Here is a 14583-nt window from a genome sequence, read left to right on the forward strand (position 1 = left end):
TAAAACCCCTCTCAGAGATAATGGGGAGAGAGAGAGAAAATTGCCCTGAAAATAATTATTGGTGCTTTTTAGGGCCAATTTAAATCTCTGAACAGATTAGTTGTGCAACATAAGTTCCGATAGCTAGCTGGGTTTAAAGACCCACCTTTGCCTGGATTTAGGCTGAACATACCTCTGTAACCCAGTATAGTACACCCCTCTGGTCTCTGTCTGTTTTTGGTCTTAAGCAGCCAATAAACTGCATCTTATAGTCAATAATTTACCAGCACCTTTAGATTTTATGGTGCTGTCCTAGCAAGTTTCCTTTCCTGTGAACAGACAGCTTATCTTGCTGTATTTCATGAGGAAGGTTGACTTACAGTGTGGGAGAGTGACCAACAACAAGAGGAAGGCCATAGAGATTTTTTTCTTTTTTTTTCAACAGGAGGAAGGCCACAGAGATGGGAGAAGCTCTTTTTTCTGACACCTCATCTCCTTTTCTGGTATATGAAAACTGAGGGGCCCAGGCTGTTATGAGATGTTACAATTATATATCTCCAGCATCCTCTTTCAGATGGTTGTCTATGCAGTCTTCATCTTTGCCTCTGCAAGGTCTGACAAATAAACAACAAAGAGAAGAAGAAGCAATTCTGTTCAGTTTTTAATCCCAGAAAACGAACCTGATTTTTTATTTCCTTTTCTTTATGTGTAACTAATTGTCACGTTTTGAAATTAATTACGTGAACTCCATTTGCCAAAACTCTGAAGAAAATTCACATCAGCACACATGAGCATTTGTCTGGCAGAAATACCTAAAATCTATTTTTTTTTTAAATGCAATCGAGTATTTAAAGATATGAATAAGAAACATTTCATAATGCTTGCAGTGCTTTTCTGCTTCAAGGTGAGACTGTTACTCTGTTTCTTGTTACAGTTTTAGCTCCGCCTCAAAGGCCTCTGATGATGGAATAAGTTAAAGTTTTATCAGCTCTAACAGTTAAAAAAAAAAAGTTAATCATGTTAAACATTTCTTGCCCGTTGCACTGAACACATCTGCGGTTAGAGTGTGCTGCAGGTGCAGCGGCAGCCCTCCCCACGCATCAGTGTCCTGTTTCTATGAAGCAAATATATCAGTGAAATTAAATTCCACTCATTGTTACTTCAGCCTCTGGATGGGTGTGTCGGAGAGGGGCTGGTCAGTTTAAACCGAACTTACAGGTAGACGGAAACAGGAACGCTTCTCCTATACGTCGAGCACGTGAAGAGCGGATGTGCCGCGGAATGCACCTTTTACCTGGCTTCACCTGCAGCGCAGGTCCGGCGCTCCCCTGCGTGAGTGGAGACGGTGAGCTCTCGATCCGGGTCTTCAGTGTTTGGACAGCGCCTGAACCTTCCGCTTTCTCACCGAGTTTGTGTCACAGACCTGCGGGTAAGTTAACATCTACACCTACAGGAGAATATGTGAGGCGTAAAGTTACTAAGCAACCAGCTGGTAAAATAAATGCCGGCAGGCTGATGTTAATCAGGGTAATCAGGGGGTTAACGCTAGATCAATAACCTCGAATAGCTCATATCTTCTTTTTTAAATTAACTTTTACAATTTCTCTGTCATTCAGGCTGCTGTTTCAGTCTCTGCTGTCGGCTATGATCAAAGGGCGCAGGTGACAGGAGGCAACAGATAATAAGAGAAACTCTCAAAAGCAACCGGTAGATTAACACTTTGGTGTGGCGGAGCGGGTTGTTTTTTTTTCTTTTTTTTTACCTGATAATCCGGCTATTTCCTTCCATATCGCATCATTTTGTGAGGCGTGGCTCCACCTGTAAAACCAGTTAGGTGGGTCATACAATCCGGGTGTGTTTCCAGCTTCCATCCACCTCGCCTCGCCATTGTTTGCTCCTACACCTTCACCCCTTTTTTTTTTTTTTTTTTTTTTTTTTTTTTTTTTGTTGCTGTGACCTGACCTTCACCTGACAGCCGTGGCCGAGGACCTCCCACTCATCGCAAATCTGCATCCCTCCTGCGGCCTGCAGCGCCGGTGTTTTTCCGCATGTGCGCAGGTGTGCTCTGCATGTGCAGGCTCTGTTAACCAGTCCTGAATTAACTCCTCGTTTTAACGACAGGCTGCTCTGCTGCGTCGCACCGACTTGGTACAACGAGGTTCTTATTAAAAGCATTTTAATGCAGATTGCAGGCGGTTGCAGGTTTTTACCTTTTTGGAGGCCCGCGCGGGGAGAAAATCCGAATTAACCTGCTGCCATAGAGACGAGCAACGCGATGCACAAGCGACACTTCCGTACTGAGTGACTCACAGGGGTGGGGAACTGACAGGAAAAAGCTGTCAGTGTTTCATCCTTCCGGGTCCTTTCTGCATTATTTAACACATCTCAGCGATGGCTGGAACTGCTTCTCCTTGATGATGATGATGATGATGCGACTCACAGCTGGTTTTCCAGGTTTGGGTCAGTCAGTCTTGAGCGGAACCGAGGAAGTCTTGAAACGAGCTGCTACTAGGTCGTTTCCTTGCAGCTAACTGAATGCTGGAGGTTGTCAGGGTCCTCAGCACGTAGCAAATGCTGTTCTTTTCCTTGCTTTTCAGGTAACGTCTGCCAAACGCCTGAGGGGTTCCCCACTCAGCAGCACAATCAGTTGTCATTGCAGGCTATTGCTCTTGCAGAGCAGGAAATGAGAAATCACTCTCAAAGTAATTCTCAGTAAAGGGTGTTTTTCTATTTAACAAAACGGAAGTCATTACCTCAGTGGTGGAAATGATTTTGCATCACAAAAAGCATGATGAGCCAAGAAATATAACACATGCATGGAGATTATTTGACAGCCCCTCAGCTCTGAATTATTCGAGACAAACTGAACTTTTTTTTTTGTCTATTTCTGAGCTGCTTATTTGTTGTTTTTAAAATTGTGGACTGAGCTATAATGGAGATTTGGTGTTGCAGCACAGACAAGTGCACAGATAAAACCCTGTTGTTTTGCCCTCAAACTCCATTAGTGGCCTCTTGGCTGCTATTGATTATCTTACGCTGTCCTTATTGTTTTTCACTTAATATATTGAGTGCAATGTGCACTAGAATGAACAAACTCAGGGTGCAGAGGCTCTGCTGGGTGTGTTGGTCATGCATTTCATCAGCTCTGTGCAGCTGAAGAAGGCGATGTGCGGCGTTATTTTCCTGGCGTTATTCGACAGTGCGCCCCAGCACGCACCTCTCCAAAGTCCTTTGAATGTTTCAAACAGATACTGTTTTCTCCAGAGAGTAGAAATGTCAAAGATGATATAATGATAGACCTTTACAGTAACTTTGTGATGTCAAATTACCTTCGGACTTTTGAACTCTAACCTTGATGGCTGTAATTGCAGTAACTACCTGTGTTTAAATGATTACCTGATAATACACCACTTCTTCCAAGCAGACACCACAGTTTATTGCCATATCAAATGTTCTGTCTATAATCAGTGGATCTATTCTCTCTCCAAAGGTGAGCCATGTCCTCCTCAGCCTGCCAGTGGACTTTTCTGCGCCCATTTGTCATCAGCAGCCTGTTGGTGATGAGTTTTGTAGTTCTTTTCTGCACATACTACAAGCCTGACATCAAGTTCCCCACCTTTGACATTTACATGGAGAGAGGCAATCATTCCTGTCCTACAGTTGTGTGTGCAGAGGGACCACAGATCCAGAACTCAAACTGCTCCACAGAGCTGCACATTAATCCAGATCACAACGACAACCAGAAGGTCCAGACTGCAGCAGTGGACACTGAGCCTGATACTATTTTATTGATCTGGATGTGGCCATTTGGCCGCACGTTTGATGTCAACTGTGGTATTTATAATATCGAAAGATGCCTCCTGACAGATGACAAGTCTCTGTACCACAAAGCCCACGGGGTTATCTTCCACCACAGGGACATTCATGGAAATCTTGCAAGCTTACCAAAAGAGCCGCGTCCCTGGTTTCAGAAATGGGTGTGGTCAAATATGGAGTCGCCTGCAAACTCAGCTCCAATCCCTGAGGTCAATCACCTTTTCAACTTGACATGCAATTATCGGCTTGATTCAAATATTCCTGTGCCTTATGGGTATCTGTTGCCAGTGACACCTGAAGATGAGAGTTTCAAATTGCCAGCAAAGGACAAGCTGGTCTGCTGGGTTGTGAGCAACTGGAATGCACAGTTTAAGAGAGTTCAGTTCTACAATGAAATGAAAGATCACATCAAGATTCATACCTATGGAAAGGCATTTGGCCAAGATCTCAGTGAACAAGATTATTCGAAGATAGTTTCTAGTTGTAAATTCTATCTCTCCTTTGAAAACTCTGTTTACAAAGACTATATCACAGAGAAGTTATACAGACCTATGAGTTTAGGAACTGTGCCAATCGTTCTGGGCACACAAAGACAACAATATGAGGACCATATCCCAGGAGATTCTTTCATCCATGTCAATGACTTTTCTACTCCAAAGGAGCTTGCAGAGAGGCTTATTTACCTTGACCAAAACAATTCTGAGTACATGAGATACTTTAACTGGACAAGCAGGTTTAAAGTGAAAACTTCTTGGTTTGGCAAAGAACAAGCTTGCAAAACTTGTGGTTACTTACAAAACCACAAAGGATACCAGGCATTTCATGATCTCAACAAATGGTACTGGGGTTAACAGAGAACATTTGCCAAGTTACATTTCAGTCTGGGATAGTGTCTTTTGATTTGCTGAAGGGGTCATAATGCGGTCAACTGTGATATTTCTAAGAAGTTACCCAAAGTCTGCAGTGATGGTACCCTTGGATTCTGTGGTTGTGCATGTAGTTTCACGGGTCAGCAGCTGCTTCATACTTCATTTATTGTGGATATATTGCTCATCATAACTTTTATACTTAAAACATAACACAAGCTATTTCAGGAAAATTCAGCATTTTGTAAGAACCACAGCAGAGGAAACTTAGCCACAGCAATCTGCCAGAAGACTGTTTCTGGTATCACTATGTTCAACGAGGCTCTTTGTCAAATAGTGATATTGTTTTCATTTCTTTCAACACATTTTTTCGTGACTGTTGCGCCCCATCGTGATGGAGATGGAAGGAATTTTGTTTTCATTGTTCAGTAGTAGTGTTGAAACACGTGACGTGTTTCTCAGACACATCTCAGAACCTGTCTGCATGGCTGGAGATGAGTGGAGGGAAGAGACAATGTGCTGTATGTTTGTTTTTTTTTTTGTTTCCTGACCTTTAATTGTGCACAAACACATGAAGAATTAAATCAATGTCTTCTTTTCTTTTCTTTTTTTCATTCAATGGTTTTGTAAGTATTTTCAAATTGGACCACCTGGAATTCATTTGAGGGATTTCAGGTGCAAACATTGTTTATTTTTCATTGGAAATTATTTATGTTAAGAATCAGCAATGCAACAAGTTCAAATAGAGTTTCTTGAATCAATAATTTATTTTGTTGTTAAAAATTATATTCATTGCAAGCAGCCAATAAAAAAAACTGCATCTAACTGTAATTTGTCAGTCAATAATTTACCTGCTGCAGTTTTTTGATGCTCCCCTCAATATGCTTCCTTCACTGCAAACACGCAGCATTTCCTCTTTCATATTGAGGTATGACACTTCATTGACATGTCTGATGTATGCAGGTTGCCACTGACAGCTACAGTGGGATATGTGAGGGGTAAAGTATGGAGATTGACCGTTTGGATCAGAGTTAACCGCAGGTCAATAAACCTCTTTAATCAGCTTTCATCCCTGTCATTCAGGCTGCTGTTTAAAAAAAACGAGACTTTCTAAATCCATTTCTGTACCATTTCTGTATCCTCTTCCTCATTTTTCTGTTAATTGGTGTTGTGACGTTCACGAACGAACTGGTTCTTTTGAACGGCTCGTTAACATGAACGATCGGAACCGAGTCGCAGCTGGGAACCGTTCGTGGTTTACATACATACACAGAATTTGTGCACAGGGTAATTCACGTCACTGTCAAAGCAGAGTGGTATGGCGCCACCCTGTGGAATATTTACAATTAATCCAGATCAGACTTTAAAACCTAATCCACACATGTCAAATAAGGTTATAATCAAACTCAGATTGATGGGATATCTAAATTCATTCCTTCCAGTGCCTTCTTAAAACTTAATAAATATAAAAAAGAGGCAAGCTCACCAACATCCGGCTCCCCTCAAAGAGCCATAAATTCCATCTCTACTCTAGTTTAATTTTAAAATCTATATATAACAGCCAGGATCGGTTACCTGGGTCATAATAGCGACGCGGCATTAGGCGGGGCGGTTCCCGGACAGCCTTGAGAAACCTGAGAAAAAAACGTTTTGATGGCTCATCCGATCCGAGCGTTTTTCCAGCTTCACCTCGTCCATCTTTATGCCTTCAGTAAGATGTGCCTGTGTGTCTCTGTGACCCCACCGTGGCCGAGGACCCTCCACTCCCAAATAAACTTCCTGTCAGTTCTGGAAGATTTGGAGGCGTCGGCTGCACATCATGCGCATTGATAATGTTTCATGTGAGACAGAAAAAATGCCACAAGTTTTGCGTTGCTTTGGTACAATGAAGTTTTTATTTTAATCATTTTAAGACAGATTTTATATATATATATATATATATATATATATATATATATATATATATATATATATATATATATATATATATATATATATATACACCTGTCTTCTCTTATTGCGGAGAGAAATAATAATTCACAATGTGTCAATTTTTTCATTTTTTATGAATCTACCGGTACACAGAAAATTACTCTTAGGAAGGAAATAGATGATAATGTGAAATATCAGAGCGTGTAATCTTGAAAGTTTTAGACTGAAGAAGTGAATCTGTTGAAACTTTAAAAAGACAATTTTAGACACATTTCTGCCAACAAATGCTCAGTTTGGGTCATTGTGAAACACAAATCTTGGTACTTCACACTCCATTGGTCCATTTTCAGGAATGAAACATTAAAATTGAACAGAATTTCTTCTTCTTCTTCTTCTTCTTCTTCTTGTCTTTGTCTCTTTGCAGACTTTGCAGAGGCAAAGATGAAGATTGCACAGACAACCATGGGAATCTATTTGAAAGAGGATGCTGATGCTGCGAGAGCCTGTTGGAGATTCCGCTGCCAGATTTGAACTTTTTAGATAATTAATTATAATATTTCAGCCAATTAGGCCCTCTCAGATGCCATATAACAGACAGGTCGAATTATCCCACATCTTTGGCCACCTGTCTGACGAGTGACGCTCTCCCAGAGTAAAGGAAGTAAGAGAGTGCCAAAAAAAACTAGAGCAGTCTGTAGGTAAATTGCTGACTTCTGCATGACTACAAGATGCAGTTTACTGGCTCTTTCCAAAGAGGAAGAGAACAGATTACATCACAACAGAAACAGAGCTGGAGCTTTACAGCATTAGTTCAACCTGAGTCGATCTCATTGATTTCCAATCAACCACTGACAGCTGAATTACAAAGTCTGATGAAAAAAACAGTCACTGAAAATATGTGAAATCAAAGAAGGCAATTAAATGAGGAATTCTTGATTCAAGAAGTTCAATTTGACCTTGTGTTGCTAGTATATTCATTTTTTTATGTGTTTTCTGGGTGTGTAATGTGGAGGCAGCTCCACCTGCATTTCACTGTGGAACCCTGTATTTTATGACAGTAAAGCTGAACCTTGTATGTGTCGTTTCAGATGAGAGGGATTTTCTCTTTCCTTCCCTCTCTCTCTCTCTCTGATATATATATCACAATATAAACTTCCCAATAAACAATCTAATAATCACAACATAAAAGAGTGAGAGGTTATCACATTCAAAAGGATTATCAGGAAACGGCTAATAACATCTTTCACTTTCCCACCTCCAATATGTCCAGTTTAAAAAGGGGGGACAGAATGCGACTGCTACACTGTTGGCTCATGCACGCCTCTATTTCCTAAGAAAAATAGGTTTTTGCATTCTGTATTCGGCAATTAGAAAATACTCCCAAAACAATGCAGAATAATGGATAAATGAATCAAACAAAATCTGGTCAGCAGGATGGCAGAATGAAAAAGTTGGACAGCTGAACGGTGGGAGAATAACTTCAAACCTTTTCTCATGATTTTCTCTGATCGAATGACGGAGGTCATTCTTGCACTCGCAACCCAAGAGCAGGAGCAGGAACCAAAGTGCCATCAAGCTCTTTCACCACCTTTAAGTCACCACATTTCAGATCTGGATCATGGATTCTGTGCCACATAAGATACATGTTGACTGAAAGGAATCTGTGCACCAGTAAAGCTTCTTTATAATAGCAAGGGTCATATCCATCTATTGTGCGGGAGGGAATGTGCAGTCCTATCATTAGCATACCCATATGAGAAGCTGGACCAAGTCCTGCTTTGGCCAGACACATCCCCATGTAGACATCATCAATGGGAAGAATGGGGATGGACTGGGACATAGCGTATATGACCAAAGCTGTATAGCCAGACAAGAGGAAGCCCCCACCACTACAGTAGGGGGGATATGATTCTGACTCCTGTACCTGAACTGGGATGAAATACTTGCTCCATGGTGATCTAATGGGTCCAACATTCGCAACCAGGTTGCCAGTAAAGAGGTGCTTGCTTCCATCGTTATCCTTGAGGCCTTGGAGATACTCGACCATGTTGTCTGTGTTGGCGAAGACGTCATCATCACCGTTGAGCAGGAAGCGAACGTTCGGACAGTTTCTTTCCATCCATTCCAGGAAGAGAATCTGCTTCAAGGTGAGGTTGTAGAATGTGTCACTGAAGTCCCATTGGAGGATATCTCTGTGCTCACGTTGCTCCAGCTCGAGCAGTTTGTTCAGTCTCGTTTTCTCAAAACCAGAACCCGTCGTTCCCGTGATGAAGAGCCTTCGGATCCGCACACCGTTGTGTAATCGCTCTTCAGCCCAGGTTTTGCGCAGCACCTCTCTGCGGTCGTAGTTCACAGGGGAGCTTTTAATGACCAACAGAAGGAAGATGTCTGCTGATTTATCAGCTCCTCCACATTTGTCAGGAAAGTCCAGCAGCATGGGGAAATGGCGACAGTGTCGATAGTATAGAAAGTCTTTTATACTATCAGGAAGAGAGCTGAAGTTTGTGGCATTTGCAGCAGATGTATTTTGTTGACATCCTGGCCAGGAGTATACATAGGAGCTGTTGGTGGGTCGTCTTCTTTGAGTGTCACCCTTTCTCACATATGCATAGAGGTGACTGCTTTTGAGGTCAATAAAATCTTTACAGAGGAGAAAGACCAACAGACCAAGAGATGCTGACAGCAATAACGTTTTTGCTCTGATGTTTCTCATCCTTGAAACTCTGCAGTGACAAAACAAAAACACAGTTTTCTTATTAGAATACCTCAGAATGACTTAAAGCTTCTAATAAATCTAACCAAAACTGAAAAATGATTGAGTATTGAACCTGAATTTGACAAAGCATTTAAGTTAGTATTAGTAAGAACTTGATAAGATGATGTAGTACCAGAGTTATTGATGTTTAAGTGCAGTTCTGTCTACTAGCCTAAAGATAAATAAGATAACAGAAAGTGGCTAACACAGTTTAAACAAACAAAAAAAAGGACTAGTTCATTCATGTCTCATTGTCACATTATGTTGCCATGTTGTCTGTATCATCTCACCTTAGCTTGTATTTCCCAGAAATGAATGTAGCCCATTTTTATATTGCTCGACATGCTGATGGCCAAATCATAGAGTTTGGTAAATAAGGTTAGTGGTCAGTTAATTCTTATCTTTGCATATATAATAATGCTGATTGTATGTGTATGGATATTCTATAGCATGTATAATTATACTGATGCCAATAGATTTACATTTTTTGTTTATATTTCAGAACCACATACAACTTCATATAAAAACTTTTCATACACCTGGCATCTTAATAAATATTTCTGGATCACAGAGTGAGACATTTCGGGTTAAGCTGTTTCATCACCTCATTCTCCTCACCTGACGTCTGCCCATCTGTGGCACCTGGACCTCATTCCCTTGTCAGTTTAACACAAATAGTAATATACTAATAATATAAATGCCTTTGCATTTGATCCTGTCTGCCTGCCTTTTTGCACAGTTGGGTCCACTCAGCATTCATATTAACAGTTAAAAGGGCAACAAAAATGACCCTTCATATTATACAGCCTAAAATATTTCCCAAAATATTCCCAACAAATAGGCTACGCAGTAGTGAAATAAAATCTGCTGCTTTACCCTTCAACTCCATGATATTCCATATATAGATAGATAGATAGATAGATAGATAGATAGATAGATAGATAGATAGATAGATAGATAGATAGATAAATCTTTACATAACACTAATATGTTTCTGTTGCCAGATTTCTAAATTACATGGAGATAGATTTTTTGGTCAGTAATTACATGTAAAGACTTCTCTTTCAGTTCCTGTATGATGTTCCTGTTGTACATCCGTACACGTAGCCATACATCCGCACTTTAGAACGGATGTATGGCTAGTGTCAGTGCAGGATGATGCTCATGTCAATACGGACAGAACAAAAACGCACATTGGTTTCCTGTCCGCTCCATCAGATTTAACCAAAACAATTACATCCATGTTTTTTCTCAACCACATCGTATGTCTCACAGCCATTTCTCTGCTGGAAATAAAAACATAATGCTTCAGGAGCTACCCGGGGGACCTGCTATTTTTTCAACTGTATACACTTAAAATCATAGCTGACCAGTCTGGTGTGGACAAAACCAAATACGTCTGTGTACTTCTGAAAGAAACACTTGATTGAAATAAGCATCCACTCTGGATACGTGCGTGCGTAATTGCGCATCACTTCGAAAACGCGCACCACTTTCTCAAACGAGACAGAATGTCAAACCGGTCCTGCTGCCTTCGGATGGCTACACATACATATATGTCACCTTCACTGTCTCTTTCTCTCTCTTTATCAGCTGGTTGCTACTGTAGTCTATATATGTTAACTTACCCATAGACCACAAACTCGCGGTGATGAAAATTCGCGGGGCTACGGTGGGTCCAAAAACTGAGGACACAATCCCAAAACGAGAGTTCAACGTAAAGCCAAAGCGTTACTGATTCCGTTGACCTTTGAATTCTGTTTAAACTGAGCAGCGCCTCTCTGACACGCCCATCCAGAGACTGATGCAAAATGACTGGGTTTTTATTTATATATTTGCTTCATAGAAACAGGACACTGATGTGTGGAGAGGTCTGCACATGCAGAAAGACTGAACCCCCAAATGCGTTCAGTACGGTGAACGCATCTGTTCAGTACAGTGAACGCATCTGGGGTTGGCACATGATTAACTTTCAAATTGTTAGAGGTTGATAAAACAACTTTGACTTATTCCATCATCAGAGGCCATTGAGGCAGAGCTAAAACTGTAATAAGAAACACAGCAACAGTCTCAGCTTGAAGCAGAAAAGCACTGTGCATTATGGGATGCTTCTTTGTGGATAAAAATGTTGCTCATATCTTTAAATAGTCAAAACTATTTCCTTCGACAGGCAGAAAGTGTGCTGACAATCCTAATATTATGTCTCCGTACATGTATTTAAACTATTGGATTTGATTGATGTGAAATATCAGAGTGTGTAATACTGAAAGTTTTAGGCTTAAGAAGTGAATCTGTTACAGTTTAAAAGAGAGCATTTTTTCCCCTTCCTGTCTCGTGACACTCTCCCAAATGGATAAACTGATGAACATTCCTTTTAATGTGAAGCACAAAATGTGCTTTTACTCTTGTTGGAAGTTGTTTTATTTGACCTGTTTTGCAGTAAAAGGTGCAGTTTACTTGCCCCAGCAGTATGCTGCAGGTGAATTATCTGTGGGAGGATTATGCAACATCTCACAAGAGGAGCAGTTGTCATCCTTAGAAAGATATTAATCTGGCACGCACTTCTCTATGTGTAGTGTAATACAACTGTAGTAACATATTTTGGATACAAGAGGGCACCATAGTGCTGTCTTCATGCAGACCTTCTACACATCCCCACCGTCCTGCTGCAAATACAGTGTAATCCCAACAGGTCATCATTTTATTTTGATTTAGGTTTTACTTCACTCTCTAACCAGTCTGGTGCATCCTTGTCCTGGAACGAAATACTACTACTACTAGTACTGCAACACACACACACACACACAGTGTTCACCATCCAGACAACAAATGTGTTCATTCCTGCATCATCAATCAATCATCAAACAATGCTATAGACTGTTATAAGAAGGTAGACATCTGAGAATAAAAGACAGCTTACAAAATTCACAATCCTACAAATATGAACTAAAACAGCAGGGATGATTTGGATACACTCTTCTTCTAATCGCAGACTTGTTTTGATTCAGCTTCTGCCATGTGTTAGACATGAGATAGGACTTTATTAATCTCAAAACAGTATTGACAGGTGCAAATGAGAACAGTGAAAACATAAAAATAAATTAAAAAATGAGGTATAGTGAATGCAAGAAAAACAAAGAAGTATATAACAACATTCTGTTATAACTTGATGAGATTTCCAACTAAAATTTATATTTTAATAGAAAATTAATAAATTATAATTTACACATCACATTTCAATCTAGCTGTTTTCAGTACAAACATTAAGTCCTTTACATCATTAGCTTTAAAAAAAAAAACCTGCAGACTTATTTTTAAATGATAATTTCTCTACAATTGTGGACACCACAGTGTACCTTGTAGCTCTGCACCATTCACACCTGCAGCTGGGTATTGTTCAAAAGGTTAAACAATATTGGTGTACAGGTGGACTACATGTTTGCCTATATACAATAGAAATACATTTCTAAAATGTGTTTATTTACAACAGGAATTGCTGGATTTGGAGGTAACACTGGGTTAAATAGCAGCTGTATCTCAAGCTAGTTAGCTGGCCATGCTAATGTTGTAGCACATTCTTTGGCTCAGGAAAGGCTAAAAAAAGACACAGCTCTCCAAACGTTTGAGTGTCACATACAAATCCCACGCACACCAGTTCGACGTGTGGAGAAATCCAAAGCTTGGTTAGCCTGTTGTGCCAGTGGTGGGTAAGCTATGGAGAAGGGAGCGGTTTGTTCTTAAACTGTGATGACGTGGCTTTGGGTGGATTGTTCCTTTATAGGGTTGCTCATTGTCAACCCAGCCCTTCATAAGCTGTTGTTAAGCATGTATTAGCATTTATATCTGTGCATAGTTTGGCTTCACCAACAGCTTAAGAAACCTTGAATGATTTTTTTAAATTATTTATTTAATGTGAAATGATGTGGAGAGAAGCTCGTATAGTCGGCCACCTCAACAGCTCTGATGAGCTTTTAGTCTCTTTGGTTGTTGCTGTGGTTTCGATTGTCTGGCTCTAACAAACAACTCTATGGTACCTGCACAACAACACACATCAGACAAACTGGTCAAGAAAAGTGTAGCATGATGATGATATGATGATTGTAAGGCCCCATGTGTGCTGGATGGATTTGTGAGCAACAAGTTTACTTGTCAAAACATCTTAGTGTGACAGAAATCTATTGATAAATCTAATTAGTTTGAAGAAAAGAATATGGGACACCAGTCCTGACCTCCAGCCAATCTCCAGAACAGTTCTGCTCATCTTGAAAGAAATCTTGGTCGAAAATGGCAAAGTAGATTTACAGTATTTACATTTTACAATGCTTAATATTTGTACTGTACTATTCAGATCAATATTTTACTACTTCTGATCTGACTTCAGAGGGGCCCAACACCTAAATTGGGGAACCCCTGGATTAAACTACCTAACCTATCCACAGCAGATAAACTAGTTCAACCTCAGCCAGCGACAACAATAAAATGCTTCTTACGCATTGGTGCATCAGAATTAAAAACTTAATAAAGTCGTGTTTAACTGATAAAAATGTAATATATCAGTCACAAGTGACATTTTACTGCAGAACTCAATCACATGCTGGTGGCACGTCATTGAATTTAGGTGTCCATTCTGGATGACGCGTGCGTAATTGCGCATGGCTTTGAAAATGCGCACCACTTCCTCAACAGAGACAGAATCATATACCGGCCCCGGTGCGTTCGGATGAAATGCAATTAGCCGTAAGAGAGGGCTGTCATGCATCCCACAGGCAGCAGTGGAGGACAGATACTGCTAAACCTTTAATCTAACCCAGCACAGACTGTAATTTAAATATTAGTTTTGATGTGTTCGATGGGATATATTTGGCGAAATGCGATAGCGACGTTTATCACCACTACCGAAAATCCACAGAACCGCTAACACATCACACAGCCGGCTGACATGCTCCACAGGGATATGGCATTCAGTTCAGCCTTGTTCAGTCAGAGGGCTTCTAATTTTAGGTCTTGATCACCCTGTCGGTATTTATTTTATCAGTACCAGCTGGTCACTCAGTAATTTTATGCCTCACATATCTTACTGTAGTCTGTAGATGTTAACTTACCCAAAGACCAAAAGCTCGGTAAAAACAACAACAACAACAACAACAAAGTTTCACAGCGCTGTGCTGGCTCCAGAAACTGAAGACACAATCCCAAAAAGACAACTCACTGTCTTGTGTTGTCTGACTCACACTG

The 14583-nt window shown here is 40.5% G+C and overlaps 2 protein-coding genes across 6 annotated transcripts; one reads left to right on the forward strand and one right to left on the reverse strand.

The window, feature by feature from the left end:
* Positions 1-1167: 1167 nt before the first annotated feature.
* On the forward strand, positions 1168-5480 carry LOC121625530 (4-galactosyl-N-acetylglucosaminide 3-alpha-L-fucosyltransferase 9-like). Of its 5 annotated transcripts, none has more exons than XM_041963645.1 (2): positions 1168-1686; positions 3470-5480. In XM_041963645.1, exon 2 carries the CDS (start codon positions 3477-3479, stop codon positions 4644-4646), a length of 1170 nt encoding a protein of 389 aa, XP_041819579.1. In that variant the 5' UTR covers positions 1168-1686; positions 3470-3476; the 3' UTR covers positions 4647-5480. The 5 variants fall into 5 exon arrangements, with proteins under 5 accessions (XP_041819579.1, XP_041819576.1, XP_041819580.1 ...); XM_041963642.1 differs by having other exon boundaries at positions 1169-1408; XM_041963646.1 differs by lacking the exon at positions 1168-1686 and adding an exon at positions 1973-2037.
* A 2635-nt stretch (positions 5481-8115) lies between these two features.
* Positions 8116-14580, reverse strand: LOC121626092 (N-acetyllactosaminide beta-1,3-N-acetylglucosaminyltransferase 3-like). The gene is made up of 2 exons (XM_041964454.1): positions 14451-14580; positions 8116-9316 (listed from the first exon to the last, which is right to left on the reverse strand). The coding sequence occupies exon 2, from the start codon at positions 9304-9306 to the stop codon at positions 8116-8118; it is 1191 nt and encodes a 396-aa protein (XP_041820388.1). The 5' UTR covers positions 9307-9316; positions 14451-14580.
* Positions 14581-14583: the final 3 nt, after the last annotated feature.

The sequence above is a fragment of the Chelmon rostratus genome, chromosome 22 (assembly GCF_017976325.1).
Source record: "Chelmon rostratus isolate fCheRos1 chromosome 22, fCheRos1.pri, whole genome shotgun sequence".
Taxonomy (NCBI): domain Eukaryota; kingdom Metazoa; phylum Chordata; class Actinopteri; order Chaetodontiformes; family Chaetodontidae; genus Chelmon; species Chelmon rostratus.

What these genes read in the sequence shown, in the direction of transcription:
- LOC121625530 (XM_041963645.1), top strand. Translation starts at nt 3,477, where the DNA reads ATGTCCTCCTCAGCCTGCCAGTGGACTTTTCTGCGCCCATTTGTCATC.
- LOC121626092 (XM_041964454.1), bottom strand. Translation starts at nt 9,306, where the DNA reads ATGAGAAACATCAGAGCAAAAACGTTATTGCTGTCAGCATCTCTTGGT.